The sequence below is a fragment of the Acanthisitta chloris genome, unplaced genomic scaffold (genome assembly GCF_000695815.1).
Source record: "Acanthisitta chloris isolate BGI_N310 unplaced genomic scaffold, ASM69581v1 scaffold6374, whole genome shotgun sequence".
Taxonomy (NCBI): Eukaryota; Metazoa; Chordata; class Aves; order Passeriformes; family Acanthisittidae; genus Acanthisitta; species Acanthisitta chloris.
Window position 1 is genome coordinate 8,948 of NW_008669752.1, and position 15,905 is coordinate 24,852.

Here is a 15,905-nt window from a genome sequence, read left to right on the forward strand (position 1 = left end):
CCCTCTATAAGCTAAGCATATGCTTTGCATGTACATTAATTATTCTAAAGCTTGTTGTGATGATTTATAATAGATACATTCATACACATTGGGATATGAAAAGGAAGGTAGTCATGATGGTAGATGTATTGCCCATTGCAATACATATGTTTAATTTTTCCTTAAAAGTTGCACAGATCATGATTCTATAAACTTTGATTCTTACTACTTTGTTTTCCTTTTTTTTTGAGTAGAATATCAGAATCACTTAAGACTATTAAATGGTTTTAAAAACACTTGTTTTCTGCATATAAGCTTTGGTGAAGCTAAGATTTTAATTCTTCCTCTAACTGAAGTGATGCAAAATGTTTTGTTGGAGTATAATTTTCATTGTAGATATAGAAGGAGATTTTAACACTAAATAATATTATTCCACTTTATTTGATCTTCACTTTTTGTTCTTTTTTGTTCCCTAATTTTATTATGAAGCCCTTGAAAACTGCTCAAATGAATTAATTTATAAGTGCATTATCCCAACTTTTTAATTATCTGTAAAGTGGTCTAAATATCCATCAAATTTTCCCTCAGAAATGCTCATTCTGCTTGTCTGTGGCAGCTGCTTCTTTTTTTTTCAAAACTTAAAAAAAAAAATCCACTGACAAAGAAACATGACCTTGATGCAGTTCTTCCATGATACTCCTTGGACCATGTGGGGTTTTTTTCAGATCTACTGTTACTAATTATAGGTAAAATAAAGGAATAAATAGTATGTGGGAGTGTTGTGAGAAGATTGATCCATTTGTAAAAATATGCTTAGAGATCCTTGCTCTCCATTTATAATCAAGACACTGTTTTATTTTATGGTTCATCTTGTAGGATAAATGTTCCACCTTGCTAGAAAGTCTCCAGTCACAAAATTTTAGGTTCTGAAGAACTGGCCTGACTTCTAGAAATCACTAAGAAGTGAAAAAAAGTGATGGTAATTGCTGGGACAGTTCATCCCTCCATCTTAAACACTTACCAAAGTGCTTGCCTGTTTTCATTTACAGGTTTTGTTTTCTTGTTTTTCTCTGTTCCAGAGATAGACTGCGGCAAACCTATGCTGATTCCACACACAGAAATGACCTGGGACAGCTCTACTGTATGGAGCAGGGTGTACTATCGGTGTAAAGAAGGATATTATTTTAATGGAGACAGGAATTTTTCAGAATGCACAATGGATCAGTCATGGGAGAATATTACCTACATATGCAAAGGTAAGTATTACTGTAGGAAATTGCTGTGCAATTTAAATAGTTCATCATTCCTATTTGGAAGGTAGGTACTGGAGGAAGGATGAAGGCAATAAATCCCCTTCCAGTTCACGATGTAGGGAACGTGGTGGTACTTTTGACAGTGTTAACCATACAGCAGTTCCTAGCAGATGCCACAGATCTTTCTCTAGCTGTCTTGCTTTTCATCTTAAACAGAAGGGGACTAATGCAACTGAAGTTTCATTGCTGCACTGAAAACCTTCAGCTTTAAAAGCCAGTGGAGCATCACCAGTTGAGCAGAAGGCTTTAAAGTGCACTGCAGTGAAAGTAGTGGCGATGAAATTCAAGACCCTTTTTCTTTTTTTTTTCTTTGCTCATAATGACCAAAGTAAAATTTGTTCACGATTGCCTTTCCAGCCTTGATCTAGTTGTCTGAATGTCAGTCCAAAATGATTTTCTTATTAAAGAATGAGTCCTGAGAGGGGAGATCTGTAATGAAAATGTTGTCATACTGTGGGCTTGGAACCAAGATGTACTGACATATTAATAATAGCAAAAAATAGCAGATGTTTTGGACTATGACTGTTGTGCTCCTCAGTGTTCTTCTGTGTCCTAGGAAAGGTGTCACATGACAGCACTATGATTGTCAATCTCCTGTTCCTAAATACCAGTGCTGTCTTTTGCAGAAGACAGTGTTCATTTAGCTTTGTTTTCAAAAGGACTGGAAGTGTCTTTGACTGCTGTCACTTCACTTTACACAGACATATTGCTTGATGCCCTCCTGCCTCACTTCACGTCCTGAGCATCCACTATGAATATCAAACTTGTGACATGGGCCAAAAGTCACAGTTATGATCAAGTATAATGGGAAAAACAACTTACAAAAAATAGCTAACTAGTCTAGCCTCATTTAAAAAAAAATCGGTCATGAACAGGAAATTAGTACAAAGGTCTTCATCATCTTCACTTCTGCATTTTTCATATTTGCTGGAGGTAACAAATTACTTCAGAATGAAATTAAATGAAATTTCTGTTTCAGTAATGTTGCCTTTCAGATGTACATTGCACACAGGATGTGTGTAATTAATCAGTAATTCCCATTAAAGTGGAAGAAATTTATGTACCATTCCAAAATAACTTATGATAGAAGTTGGAAAACCATTTGGCTTTTACTACTGCCTGAAAAGTTTCATTGGAAGTAAAGAAGTTAAGACAACATCCTCAGGAGATTCTCTCTGATGATTAATCCCTTCCTCATTTCTTAGGAAGTGATTGCTTTGGAATTCCCTTTATTTGCGTTGTCTGTTGGGATATATAGTGAGTATGTGTCTGTGTACAATTGCATTTATTAGTATCTAGATTAAATATTTAAAAATTCTTAACAAGGTTAGTCTTACTGAGTGATGATGATTGGACTAAGCTGTCAGCAGTACAGTGCAGCAATAGTCAGCTGGATGGCAGTCTTTCTTTACCAAGCCTTGATTTTTATACATAAAATCAGGAGAACATACCAGCAATTAAATACCTGCTGTCCAGTATGCTTAGTATGTGAGCCTGGACATCCTGTATAGCTTCTCCTTGAAGAACTTCTTCCCCTGTGGAGTTGGAGTGATTGGTTTCACAGAATCACAGACTTATTAGGGTTGGAAAGGACCTCTGGAGATCATCTAGTCCAACACCCCTACCTAGGCAGGGTCACCTAGAGCAGGTTACACAGGAATGCATCCAGATGGGTCTTGCATATCTTCACAGAAGGAGACTCCAGGACCTCCCTGGGCAGCCTGTTCCAGTGCTTTGCCACCCTCAATGTGAAGAATTTCTTCCTCATGTTGAGGTGGAACTTCTTGGGTTTTAGCTTATGGCCATTGATGCTTGTTCTGTCATTGTGCACTTCTGCAAAGAGTCTGGCACCATCATCATGACACCTGCCTTTAAGATACTTATTTTCATTTATTTCATTCCAAAAACAGTGTGCTGTTATTCCAGGCACACAGTGTTTTGAGCTCCAGTGGGATTTTGTAGTAAATCTGGGCAGTCTTTTTCAGAGTGAAAATGAGACTCCCTTGTGGGAATGATATTTCAGTCACTTTCAGGGAAGGCCTTGGCAATAAAGCACTACAGCATGCAGTGGTGGAATACAAGGTAGTCAGAAACAAGGAGCTTGCTCTTCTCATTGTGAATTTCAGAGGAGAAATTGTCAACTTGAGGGGTTTTGGTAATAATATTTATCTTGCCAAGAGAGGTTGTTTTGGGTGTGTGCTCAGAATAGGACATAAGGTAGTATAAGACTTACAGTTGCTTTTTTTTATGAAAGAGAAAAATATAAAATGAGGCCTTCCCACTAGTTTTTAAGTGGATTTCACAGATTTTTTATTTACATTTATTGTGGCTTTAGAAGGCCAGAAAAAAAGGTGATATGTGCCTTGGCTGTCTATTTGAGTTGCTTGTACCCGAATCTGTACTTGCAAATGGCACAGTATGCCGTGTATATCAAAAGCCCTTAAAAAGTCCCTGAAGTGTATCATTTTGAGAAGGGCAGAGAGAGGAACTGGAGGATGTCTGAAATGGAAATATGTAAGTGATTTGCTTTGGTCTTTCATTGAACTTGGATACAAATATTTGGCAGTAAAAGGTCAGGAAGATCTCACAGATGCTGAAGTAAAATATTTTCATTTTGTCATATATGTAGATTGTATATGTGTATGCATGTACACACACAGAGAATGTAACTTTTGAAACTGATTTCTTGAGTGTCCAGGGAAAGTTGAGTTGTGGTGAATAGGGTGCTTATGGAGTTGCTTTGCTCTTAATACCATGTGCAGCTCCGAAACTGGTGCTTTTTCCAGTCTTCACAGTTACACAGGGGTCAGTTCATGCACAGAGGGAGCAGTGTCTGATGCATTTCATATATTTTCTGTGTTAATTGAACTACTGGTAGTCATATTTTGATGGAAAATCATCCGTTACTGCAGCTCTCTTCATCCTGTGGGCAGAGTCCTGCGTTTTACTATTCATCAGGCTTTTTCCAATTTTCAAGTCCCAAGTTCTAGAGATATCCTTGTCATGGAGAGCTTTTTCACAGTGTCTGATCTATCTTTCGTGCAACAGTAGGCTCTAGTCCCAGCTATAAGCCCACATGCAGGGTTGGCTCCTGCTCATTATTCTGATCATAGAAAACTCCTTCTTTACATATGGCTTCTTCAGAGTTACTTAGTAGTCAGTGTGTTTAGCATCTCTTGTTGTGAGTAACAACAATATGGTGTCTAACAAAGACAAACAGTTTCCTTATTTATATCCAAAGAAAACACAAGTCTGCATTAAAGCACATTTTCTTGGTACTTAAATAAAATCTTTAGGACCACTATTCACTGTACTATTAGAAATGGATTTATAAAAGTGTTTTTCATGTATTAAGTGAAATACTGTCCTTGCAAAAGAATCAGCTGCTACACATGGGTAGGAAAAGTCCACAGATACGTAAAAAGCATGAGTGGGAGAATGAAACCGAACTGCACGGAAAGGTAATGTGCATTACAGGTAAAGCATTCCAAAACTCAAGCAGTGGGAAGTAGCTGTTGTAGGCCAAAGGGAAAATTGACCTCTGTGCCCCTTTAATGCTGAGTCTGACAGTGCAGCAATCTTACCTGTGAGAGCCTTGTGAGTTTGTGAGAGCTTTCCAAAGCAGTGTTAGGCCGTAAGAGTTGTCAGCAGATATTAAGCTTTGTATGCATGGTGTAGAGGGGAGTAGATGATTCAGTCTCAACATACTATGAACCTGGAACTCAAATAGGGGAAAAATGTTTTTCATGTATTGAGTGAGATACTGTCCTTGCAAATGAATCAGCTGCTACGCATGGGTAGGAAAACAGAGTTAAACTGCGTGTCTTGAACTCTGGAGATTATGTTGAGATAATCATGTGGAATTGGCTGTTATGGTTGTGAGGAGTATCTTCAAAGCATGAAGTGAGTAAGGTGTTAGTTGTTTTTGAGTCATTTCCCAGAAAATGAATGTTGTATGGCAGCACTGAAAATCCTAATGGAAAAAAAGAGGGTGGACGGCACTTGCTTGTAAATACAAGCTTCAGAGATGTAAAGGTTTGGAAGGAAGAGCAGTGTGATCAATCAGTTCTGAGAAGGCATAGCAGGTTGTCCACACTGTGCACTTTAAAACGTTGTAGAAGAGGAAAGAAGCACTTTCATAGTGTGAAAAGAAAACTTGGAAAAAAATCAAAATAAAATTCTGTTTGTAATCAACAGAATCATCCTTCAGGTGTAATTTGTGTGCTGAGAGATCTAGTTACTCTCTTACTAACCTAGTGTTGTTTTCCCTTTGCTTTTACTTTCCCTTCTTCTATACTTTATCCCTATTACAAATGACTGTTTTCCTCTCTAGCTAGAATTTTCTGGGATGTCAGTTTTTACAATCTCTCTTCTACAATAAGAGACGATACAGAAAGGCAACTGGAATGTTTCTGTAGTGACAGCATCAATAACTTCCATACAGTATTGAATGGGCTAACTGTCACTGCCCTAGTTTTTATTCCCTGCTGTGTGTGAAAAATGCATGTCAGCAGTTATGTGCCTAGTAGAAAAGGTGTCTCATCTATGGGCATTGATCCAAAACCCATGGATCTGAAGAAATAAGAACACAGTCAAACCATTAGGATAGCGCAAAGGATCTGATTGTCCCAAGTTCTTGTTAAGACCTGGTGTGAGATAGTAAATCTAGCCATCTGGTAATCTGATAATTTCTTTAATTTCCTGGAAAAACACAGGTGGAGTCTGTGTTATGGGAGGTGCTACTTCTTAGATGAAAGTGATGCAACCCAGTGACAGTTAAAGTAAACAAAAGTAAATTACCCAGGTTATGATGGCAAATGCCAACCTTAGAAACCTCTTTCAGCTGGGGGGTACATCATGTGCATTTCCAATCATAGCCCATCTATTTACATCTAGTCTGACACTCTGCATTGATACATCTTTCTGTTTTAAGTATGCTCACAATTGCATCTGTTTTGTCAGTCTGGTTCAACACATGAATTACTCTGCTCCTCATTGTCACTGGGTAACATTTTTAGAGGAAGAAGTAAATCATTAGCTGTCTTCTCCTTTCTGATTGACCATCTCTGCCTACAGCTTTGCTATTTCTATTTAGGTTTCCTCTGTAAAGTTTAGGGATGAAGGTGAAAACCTGCTGAAATTCAGCAGTCCTATTTAGACTGGAAACAAGTATGTTACTCAAAATGTGAAAAACTGTAAGAACTTATCTAAAAGTTGTAAATAACGAAGACGCATGCATCTTCGTAAAGTAAGTTGCATATGTACTATTGTGCAAGATGAGTTTGCCTTTATGCATTGAAGCAGTCTGAGCAGAAATTGTCTTTGAGATGTTGTTTGCTGTCATTTAATTTCTGTGTCTGAATGACTACGTGGTCCATATTAGTAGCAGATGACATTTGCAGCTCCATTCACCACTTTCACAGGATTGAGCAGAAAAAATATACCAAAAAAGTTAGTACCTGGATTTTTTCTTTCCCCGAAATTGCATGTATGTGTGGGGATTAGTAGGGAGCTCTGTAAGTGATGGTGTGAATGCTCTTTCAGCTACTTGCTGAAGATAAATGTCAGAATCGAGCTGGTTCTGTCTGCTTTCTGGTAAATGCTGTTTGTTCATACAAGTTCAAAAATACTTCACTGATTAGGTGTGTCTTGAGCTGAAGTCAGTGGTAGTCAAGTGTTTTTTCATCAGAGGACTAGTGGATTGTACAGGTGAAAGCTGTCATGTGTTTTTAGTGACTGTTTAGACAAAGGTGTGTGTGACTTTTTTTTTGTAAATCAGCAAATAATAACACTGAGTACTTGGACCTGAACTCGCAGAGAATGAAAAGCAAAGGATTAAGGTTGGTCTTGACAGCACAGTGTTATAGCAGAAGAGCATGACAAGACAGGTATTTATGCACTTGCTGTAATTGCTATGAAGTTTTTCCCAGATACTCAAGCACAGAGAGGGGTTCTCCTTCCTAGCAGAGCTTTAAAAGTGGAGTAAACAAGACTGAGAGCTTCACTCCTTGTTTTCCTTCTTGGAATTGATATTTTTGGTTTTCTTAACATAATTTCTCCCCCTCTGATACTCATTGGTGCTGTGGAATCACTTTGCTCATTTTTTCATTCTCCCATTTATGTTCTGTTTGTTAGCACCTGTCTTTCCTGGCTGCCAACAGTCAGGTGTTATTTACATCTTTCTATCCTCTCCCAAATTTGCCTTCAAGTATTTGAATCCTCCAGGAGCTTTTTCCACCCTTCTGTTCTGGTCTCCAGGTATTTGCATGTTGCTTGTAGGACACTTTCCCTTGCAACGGGAAGGAGATTGTGAAGGTAACCTGAAGGTCAGTGAAGCAGCAGTAACATCCGCTGGCCTTTGTTAACCACAGGATGAAATTTATAGCCTATTGAGATTAATGTTAAACCAGGGGCTTTCTGTATATTTGGTTATCCAAACAAAAGCATGTGACCAGTCGGAGAAAAGGAGAAGCAGCCTTCTCAGAAATCCCAGGACTTTTCTGTGGTAATTGCTCTGTACAGCTTTGCATGCTCTTTCACTCCCACCCATTTAAAGTGGAAACTTTTGAGAAAAGATCTGCCAGCTATTCCATCAGTCTGTGCTAATTGCCTGGTGGCCTTCTTGGAAGTCTAGAAAGCAAGACAAAATTGATACAGTTATAGAAAAAAATGCTACTAGTTCTGCCTTCTTCCTTCCAAGGACGATGCTGTGTAAGATTTCTTTCCTTGCCTGAATATCCAGCAGGATCATTTTTTTTGTTATTTGCTGATTTATTTTGCTTTATTTTGTAGGAGTTTTTTTAGTGGGCGTTTTATAAACTCATAAGTAAAGTGCCTGATTTTCTTGCTGAGCAGCCTTGGAGATTACCCCTTTCCCTGTTCTCTTCACCACCACCACCTTCCGTCCTCCCCCTTTTCCTCCGTCTCCCCCATTATGCACTTTAAGTCAGATCTCATGGATATAGGAACATTTTCCCTCTGTTAGTAATTTTTGCCATCCAGTCTATTAATAATATGTGGCAGATTTAAAGAATACACCAACTGAACATAATATTTTGCTCTGTGTTGGTTGAGAAGTCTTATACTGCAGAGGTTTTGGTCAGTACTGTGAAACAACAATAATGAGCAGCACTGAGATACAATTAATCACACAGCCATTTGCAAGGCAATTTGTTTTAGAGGACATGCAGATTAATCTCTTTTTCTGCTGTTTTGTAGGTATGGAAACTTTCAACAGTATTTCCATGTGTAACAATTGTGGCATGGAGGGGTTAAAATGAGTTGGGAAATAAACTGGTCTAGTGAGTGAGGCATCTATTTGCTGAATATATGAAGAGGGTGATATTGTTGAACAGTTTTATGGCAGTTTTAATGATCAAGAAAAGGAAATAAAAAATTACAGTCCTGCAAAATACATAAACAGTTACACTTTAGTTCTAAATAACTGCCTACATTTAGGAATGTTAGAAACTATTGATGCATTCATTTATTTTAGTGGCAGCTTGATGTACCTCTGCTGCAAGGGAGACCCTGTGAGATGGTAATGAAGTTTACATACAGAGAAAGAGTTCCTCAGTCTTGCTTTTACAGCAGAACATTGCACCAACTATCTTGTGAATATTTCTGAAGTATCTACCAATGCCATCCTATAAATCCCCTTCATTTTTTTCAGCAGGTAGTAAGGTCTTTTCAGCTTAGAATCTATATGAGGTTGGATTTATATGACCTTGGTCATGTAGTGAATGTAATAAATATATGGTAGTAGGACAAAGAAATGACTATTTGAACGCTGATGAAGGAAAGAAGAGGAGCAAATACATTCACTGTCTGTCTGACCTGTGACCAGAAGGAGCTTTATTCTTAGCTCTGTGAGGATACTTCGTTATCTTGTCATATGAGAATAACTGCTCTGTGTCTGATTACAGCAGTGAGAGAACTGACTAAGAAAAGAGTGGATCAGTTGATCTTCCTGGCTGTGCTTTTTCTCTGAGGCATGAGCCTACTCTTAAAAGTGTGTAGATTAACACAGGCATTTTGAGGGATATATCTCTAGTTGCCACAACTGTACTTCCTACATGCTTAGTTCTGTGGGCATCATTCTTGTAATTTAGTGTTTGTTCTGAAAAGTATTTTACTGTGACTGTTATTTAATTTTATTTATTATAAAACAAGAAAAATGTCTACACCTTTTAAAAAGCAACCAAATAAATAGTGAACCAAAGCTTTCATTCAGTTTACAAATAAGTTCTTTTCCAATCTAACACAGAAGCTTTCTTAAAAGTCATGGTTCAGTTTATGTAATGCTGGTTGTGTGTTTAAAAACTTCACAGACAGAACATATTTCTTCAGTTAGGCTGCTATTTTAATTTTAGGAGCCAACACAGTTAAGGGAAAGCTTTCTACCTGAAGTCTGCCTACCTTGTTTGTTTCTTTCCTGTTTGGAAAAACAAAACCAAAAACCAAACAAAACCAGTACACCAAACACAAACACAAACCCCACAAATAAAACAAGAAACCAAAATGAACAAAAAAACACACCAGAGAAAAGGGAAGAAATAAACAATTGCTCCAAACACAAGTTTTGCATGAGAAATAGTAACTGATTTTCCTTCTGTTTCCATGGTTTTGCTCACAGAGGAGGAATTATTCAGTAATTTGTCCATATTTAATGAAACATGTGTGAAGTGGCAAAGGAAAACTGGAAGACTGGGAGTGCAGGAAACATACACTGTAAGTAGGGCAGTATTTGAGGTATTTGGGATTGGGAGTAAATTTCTCCTGATTAATTCTGTTGATTCAGCAGTAGCAATTTGTTTTGTGGATTTCATTTGTGTGGTAATTTGTCTTGATCTTCACAGTGAAACACCTAGAAACATAAAGGTGGTTGGCTGGGTTAGGAAAGAAAAAAATTTCTGTTCTAAACTTAGATAACAAACTCAAAAACTTGGGAGTCACATTCCAGTAAATCACGTAACACCTGCTTGAAACTAAGAAGTGTTTCAGTGTAAGTTTATGTCTTAGTGAAGTTTGCAGAGCTCAAGCTCACATTGCCACAGAAAACACTGCAAAACTTGGGCTCTGACCCTGTCTTTGATTCAAGCATTTCAAGTGAATAGTGTATTACTTGCAGATACTGGATGTAACTTCTTTTAGAAATGCTAGGTTTATTAAAATAGTGTGCCTTGCTCAAAAGGCTCAACCATTATTTGAATTTTTGGAACTGTTTTTCGTGTAAATTGAAAACTGCTGGTTGAATTAATTGGTAATTACTTTGTTGTTTGTTTTTGTTTTCATCCATAACCATAAGAATAAAAATTAAGATATAAATTCTCAGAAACAAAGCAAATAGTTCAGTCAGTGTTATCAAAAACCAAAACAACATGATAAGAATTCCCATCTGTTGAGAATAACATCCAAGAAATTTTTTTGTTTTTTTTTTTTGGGGGCGTATGTACAAATACGGGATAAAAGAAAAAGGGGGTTATTTAGGGTGTCTAGGGTAGGTAAATTAATGTGGAAAATAAGTTTCAAGATTGGGTGATAATTTTGGAAAACAAGCCATCTTTATGTATTTTTAATTTGCATACTTCTATTGAGCATTGCTGAGATGGAAAACACAGATTCCCAGTTCCTGTAACAGTTCAAAATTGGTTTTTTTGTACCCGGTCCTAAGTGGCAAGCTGTGGATCTCTGGTATAATGTGCTCTGTGCACATGCTTTTACCTGCATTCAGCTGTCTGCAAGATACTTCAGAATAGCCAAAACTGGGTGATGTGTAGACATAGGGTGCATGCAGTAAAATTCAGTACACACTTGGACTGCCTTAAGCTCAAGTAGTTAAGTTTTGTCTGTCCCTTCATATCATACAAACAACAGATTTCTTTTTCACTGTGCTGGGACAATCTTAGGGAACCTTGTCTTTTACTGTTGTCTGACTTGACCACTACTTCTGTATAGGGCAAGGATGTATAGGGCAAGGATGGAAAAAAGGAAAGAAAGTAGCAAGCAGAATTGGTTTCAATCTGTAAACAAGAAACACTATTTGCTTACACCTTACTATTTGTGTTGGAGGTATCTAGAGGGTCCACAATAGATTAGATTCCAGAATAGATTCCTTCTTTTGGTTGTAGAAATATATGAAAAAAACCCGAATAATTTTAGCAGCCTGTTTCTTTAATTGAACTGGTATTCCAAACCATATGTAATCCTATGTTCTCTTTGAGAACTGGTAGGATTAATTGAATTTGTGTTCTGAATTTTGGAGAGCCACAGCCAATGGCACTATTGTTTTTGTTAATCCTTCAATAGTTTCATATACTGGGCCGAAGATGGGATGAGAAGATGTTCGCAGAAGATGTGGTATTTAACATCAGTACAAGTGAAGATAATCCCAAGGTGTGTTTAGATCTGAATTCTGGCAGTTACTACGTGGTGAATATTACTACCATCTCTTCCGCAAACATCACTGTCTCAGTTACAGTAGCAGTTCAAACAAAGGGTAGGTTGTGTTTTGTATTCTGTGTACTTATAGAAGAACTTACTGTGCTGGAGGGTTCACTGATTTGAGTCTAGCAGACAGGATAATGGACTGTTCTTAGACTTAATCATTCTTTATGCTGACTACACACATGTAGCCACTGTTGGCATCTTCTTCTGCAAGATGTTTGTCTTTCTGCTCACTGTGGTCATTCAGTCTATGAGCAGGCAGAGTGGTGGCAGTAAATGCCCTTCAGAAAGACTGAGAAAACTTGCTTCTTTGGGATTTGCCTTCTGGCTGAGGCAGGATTGGTGCAGTGGCATTTCTGGCTACATGCCTAAATTTGAGTCCACTGTATAGTGCCTACTAGTTTCTGCTTCTTGCCTTCAAAAATTATTCTCTGCCTATGGGGTCTTGGATCTTTTATGTCGTTGTAACCTCCTACACCTGGACAAATAAATCATATCTTGGATTTACTGAATAATGTGCTTGGGTGTTTCCAAAAGCCATCTCATCTGGAAAATTATTATGCTTTATTTACTGTGCTTGTTAATTCAAAAAGAAATGAGATTCTACCTTTATCTCAGAAGAGAATGAAATAAAAAAAGGTTTTTTATTTTATTTTCAGCTCTTCATGTTCAATTAAGTTGAAGAAACTGAAGTTTTTATAATAAGTTTGATCCCTTTTTTTTTATTGTTTCTGCAGTAAAGGAAGCTTTCAATAATGTATTAATTTTTAATGGTACCTGCTTAAAATGGTGGAGAAATGTCAGGGGAGCTGATGTGGAAGACAGATACTCAGTAAGTGACAATCTATATTTTGAATCTAGGAAACAATTTTTGTCAGTCACCTACATAAAAAAAACCCTGTGATTTTTCAAACACTCACTGCTATCAGTGTTCCTCATTATAATAATGAGTCTCATAAAAACCCAGAGAATAAGCTTGCATGGCAGCCTTCAAAAAAGAAAGAAACCACCATGCTCTGTTGTACTCCCCTGTTCCTTGATGATTTTTTCTCATGTTCTAATTTTGTTTTCCTTTCTTTATCTGTTCTTTAAAGAGGAATCATTTGATCAGGAGAGGTCTTAAGTTGTTAACTTCATGATCATTTCAGTCGTCAACAACAAAACAGGCACACACAAAATCCTACTGAAACAAAAAAACCTCGTGGGTCTGTAAATTTGCCTGGAAACATAAGGGTCTGTGGACAGATTGTGGAGTGTAGTTGGCATTTTGACATGAGTCAAAATGTCTTGATTTTGTCTTGATCCTCAGGGTAAAACTAGAGAGGTGTTCATGTGAGCTTACTTTTGTAACTCACCATGAGAGTATACTACGATGAAAGTGAACTGTTAGTGGAAGCCTGTGTGTTAGCAGGAAATTGAGATTGGGGGAAATTACAGTAATAATAAAAAAGAGGGTAGACTAGGAGAACTGAAACATCTAGGATGATGTCAGATCTGATCAAGGACTACAATTCCTGACAAATTTTGGAAGCATTGGAAGCATAACTATGAGTGCCAACACTTTTGGCACTGTATCAGCAATGTGTTCTGCTAGTTCATCTAATGAAGAGTAAATGCATAGTAATATACTAAAACATTGCAATTTCCATGCTGTGATTGTTTGGTTACAGTTCCGTGTGCGAGGACAGCGTTGGTATCAGAAGGACTTCCTTCATGAAATGACCTTTAACCTTACCACACACAAGCAAGCTCCTGAAGTGTGTTTTGATTTGCAGCCAGGCACCAATTACTCTGTTAATATTTCCATGGTAGCTTTGAATTTTTCACGGCTCGTTTCTATGACAACACAAATTACAGGTAGGTCCTGCCATTTGTTTTCTGTCTTTACAAAAGCACCTAGGGGGTGCAAGCAGTTCAGGTGAATCGGCACTGTTGCTTTCAGTGTTGTATGGTGGGATGTCAAAGTACTCTTTCCATGCTTGAAGTTGTTTGTTGTTTGTTGTCACAGGTTTTGTAGGGTTGACAGTCCGGCAGAAGGGTGAGAGAAATGGGGATGCAGTGTGTTGAAATGTCATTTGGCACAGCAGGAGAAAGATAGTTTGGTGGGTTAGACACAAGCCTGGTATCTAGGCAAGCTCTGTTACATTCCTTCCCCTATTAGAAACCAAGTCCCTATTTCATTAAGAGTCCTCTTCACAGTGGAGATAATAGCACAGCTGCACTTTGTATGGGTATTTCTGACAACAGAGACCACTTAAGTCTGCAAGGTTTCAAAGTACAGAGGGTTGTTCAGGTACCTGAGACAGATACCTTTGCTTCTTATTGGCAGAGTATGAAACATAAAAGGCATTTGAGCAAATAAGGTTCTGTAGGGAGAGCCTCAGCTTCACAGTTTAGCAAGATATATGGCACTGCAATGCTGTGATAAGCAACATCTTGTAGCTCATTTTTTTGTTTAGAACAGTTTTGCACCATCCCTGTACTGTCAGACTTCCTGTATTAGGTTATTACTTCTACGCTGTGAAGTGCAGTGTTTGGTGCGGGCATCACTCTCCACAGACTGGAATAGGTTAAGAAACATGAAAGCTCGCTGAGTGTCTGTAGCTCTGTTCAGCCACTAGATGGAGTCAACTCTCTTCAGACTACCCAGGAAGAATTGGGAGTTTGTGGTGAGCTGAAATTGGTAGTATTACTGTCTTTTTAATGGTAAGTCTGACTTTTTAAGCTTCATGAAAGGTAAAGCATCTCTTGTTTCCTAAAGCTACTGTTTAAGGTATGCAATGACCAGGACGTTTTTTAAAATGAAATTGCAGTAATGATTTGACAATTCTTTTCCACAAGTTTCCTGGTTGTCACTCAGAACTAGTTCCATGAGTTCATGGGTACGTGTCTTTGTAAAATACTAATAAGCTGTTTCAGAATTTTGTTGACGGAGGTAATTTTTGAACACAGAGTAAAGGCATAGCTCTTTACTCTGTCATCCTGTGATACCTCCTAAATTCTTCAGGATTGCATCAGGTCACTTACTCAGCAGAGCTCTAGGGAACACTGCAGCAGGTGCTGTGCGAAGTGGTATTTGTGCCTTGGCAGCTGGTGTATTTTCCTCTCTGCTGAGTCAGTGCTTTACAAATGCACATGCATTGCCCTAGGAAAGGTGTTTGCATAAAAGGTCATTTCTATTTTGAAAGAAGGTTCTGCTTCACAAGACTTCTTATGTCTGGTAGTTACTTTTTTTCAATAAGCAATAAATAGTGCATGTTGCTCTGTCGTATTTGGAGTCTTCGTCCAAAACTTCCCATGCAAACACCCTGTATTATGCTTTATTTCAGTGGAAGCCAAAAAAATAAAACTGTGTCTTTTTGCAGTTGAAATTGAGTGAAGACTTAAAAAAACAACAGTGATCATGCTGCAGAACTTGCCAAATAATGAGAATTTAAACAAGATGTTAAATATGTTGCTATCTCATCCTATCTAAGAGGAAAAGATTGGAAGGAAAATAGGAGTAATTCCTGTAGCAGTGTTCCTTTGACTTCTGTGCCTTATGTGTTTGGAATTGCATTATCTATACAAGCAACTTAATTTATATAAAGGCTGTTTATAATTTTAGAGTAGTTCTTCATTTGTCCAGTTATTTTGTAATCATGTATGTTGTTAAACCAGACGATTTTGTTTCTATGGTGAATGGAATTATCTCAATTTATCTGTCACCTTCAGTCTGAAAAGTGATTTTTTTTTTGGCTCTGGTGGTTTTCTGGCTAAATGGTTCTGTAAAAATACAAGATACACCTTAATCACAGTGGCTCAAAGGAAGCTGTGACTTACAAAAGTGTTTTACTGCAAATGGAGATGGCCTCATTGGTTGTCTAAGGTTTCTTATTCCATCCTTTAACAAATGCTTGGTTAGGTCGTCTGTTTAACAGCTAGGGGTAAATCCAGAGGCTTGTGTCTCCTTGACTTCCTCACATCTCCTGCATTTTGAGAGTCTGGGAAACCTTAACTGTGGAGTTTCAACCAGTGTGAAGAGACATGTTTCAGACAATTGGGTGATCACTGCCTTACAGACTTGGTTCTTGACAAAGGTAGTAATCTCTGTAAATTCTTAGACTGTTGCACAATGCAGTTTGCATGCAAATGCTAGCAATAAGTTTGGTTATTTTTTCCAAAAAG

At 37.8% G+C, this 15,905-nt stretch overlaps 1 protein-coding gene across 1 annotated transcript in view; it reads left to right on the forward strand.

Annotated features, from left to right (window-relative positions):
- The window catches only part of SUSD1 (sushi domain containing 1), a gene marked incomplete at both ends in the record, with an annotated part of 21,643 nt that extends 7,023 nt beyond the window's left edge, over positions 1–14,620 (forward strand). Inside the window, 6 exons of the mRNA XM_009073429.1 lie at positions 1,059–1,235; positions 9,928–10,022; positions 11,601–11,790; positions 12,476–12,570; positions 13,409–13,593; positions 14,560–14,620. Coding sequence (XP_009071677.1) covers positions 1,059–1,235; positions 9,928–10,022; positions 11,601–11,790; positions 12,476–12,570; positions 13,409–13,593; positions 14,560–14,620 — 803 coding nt within the window. The remainder of the gene's footprint in view (positions 1–1,058; positions 1,236–9,927; positions 10,023–11,600; positions 11,791–12,475; positions 12,571–13,408; positions 13,594–14,559) is intronic.
- Between the last annotated feature and the right edge of the window lie 1,285 nt (positions 14,621–15,905).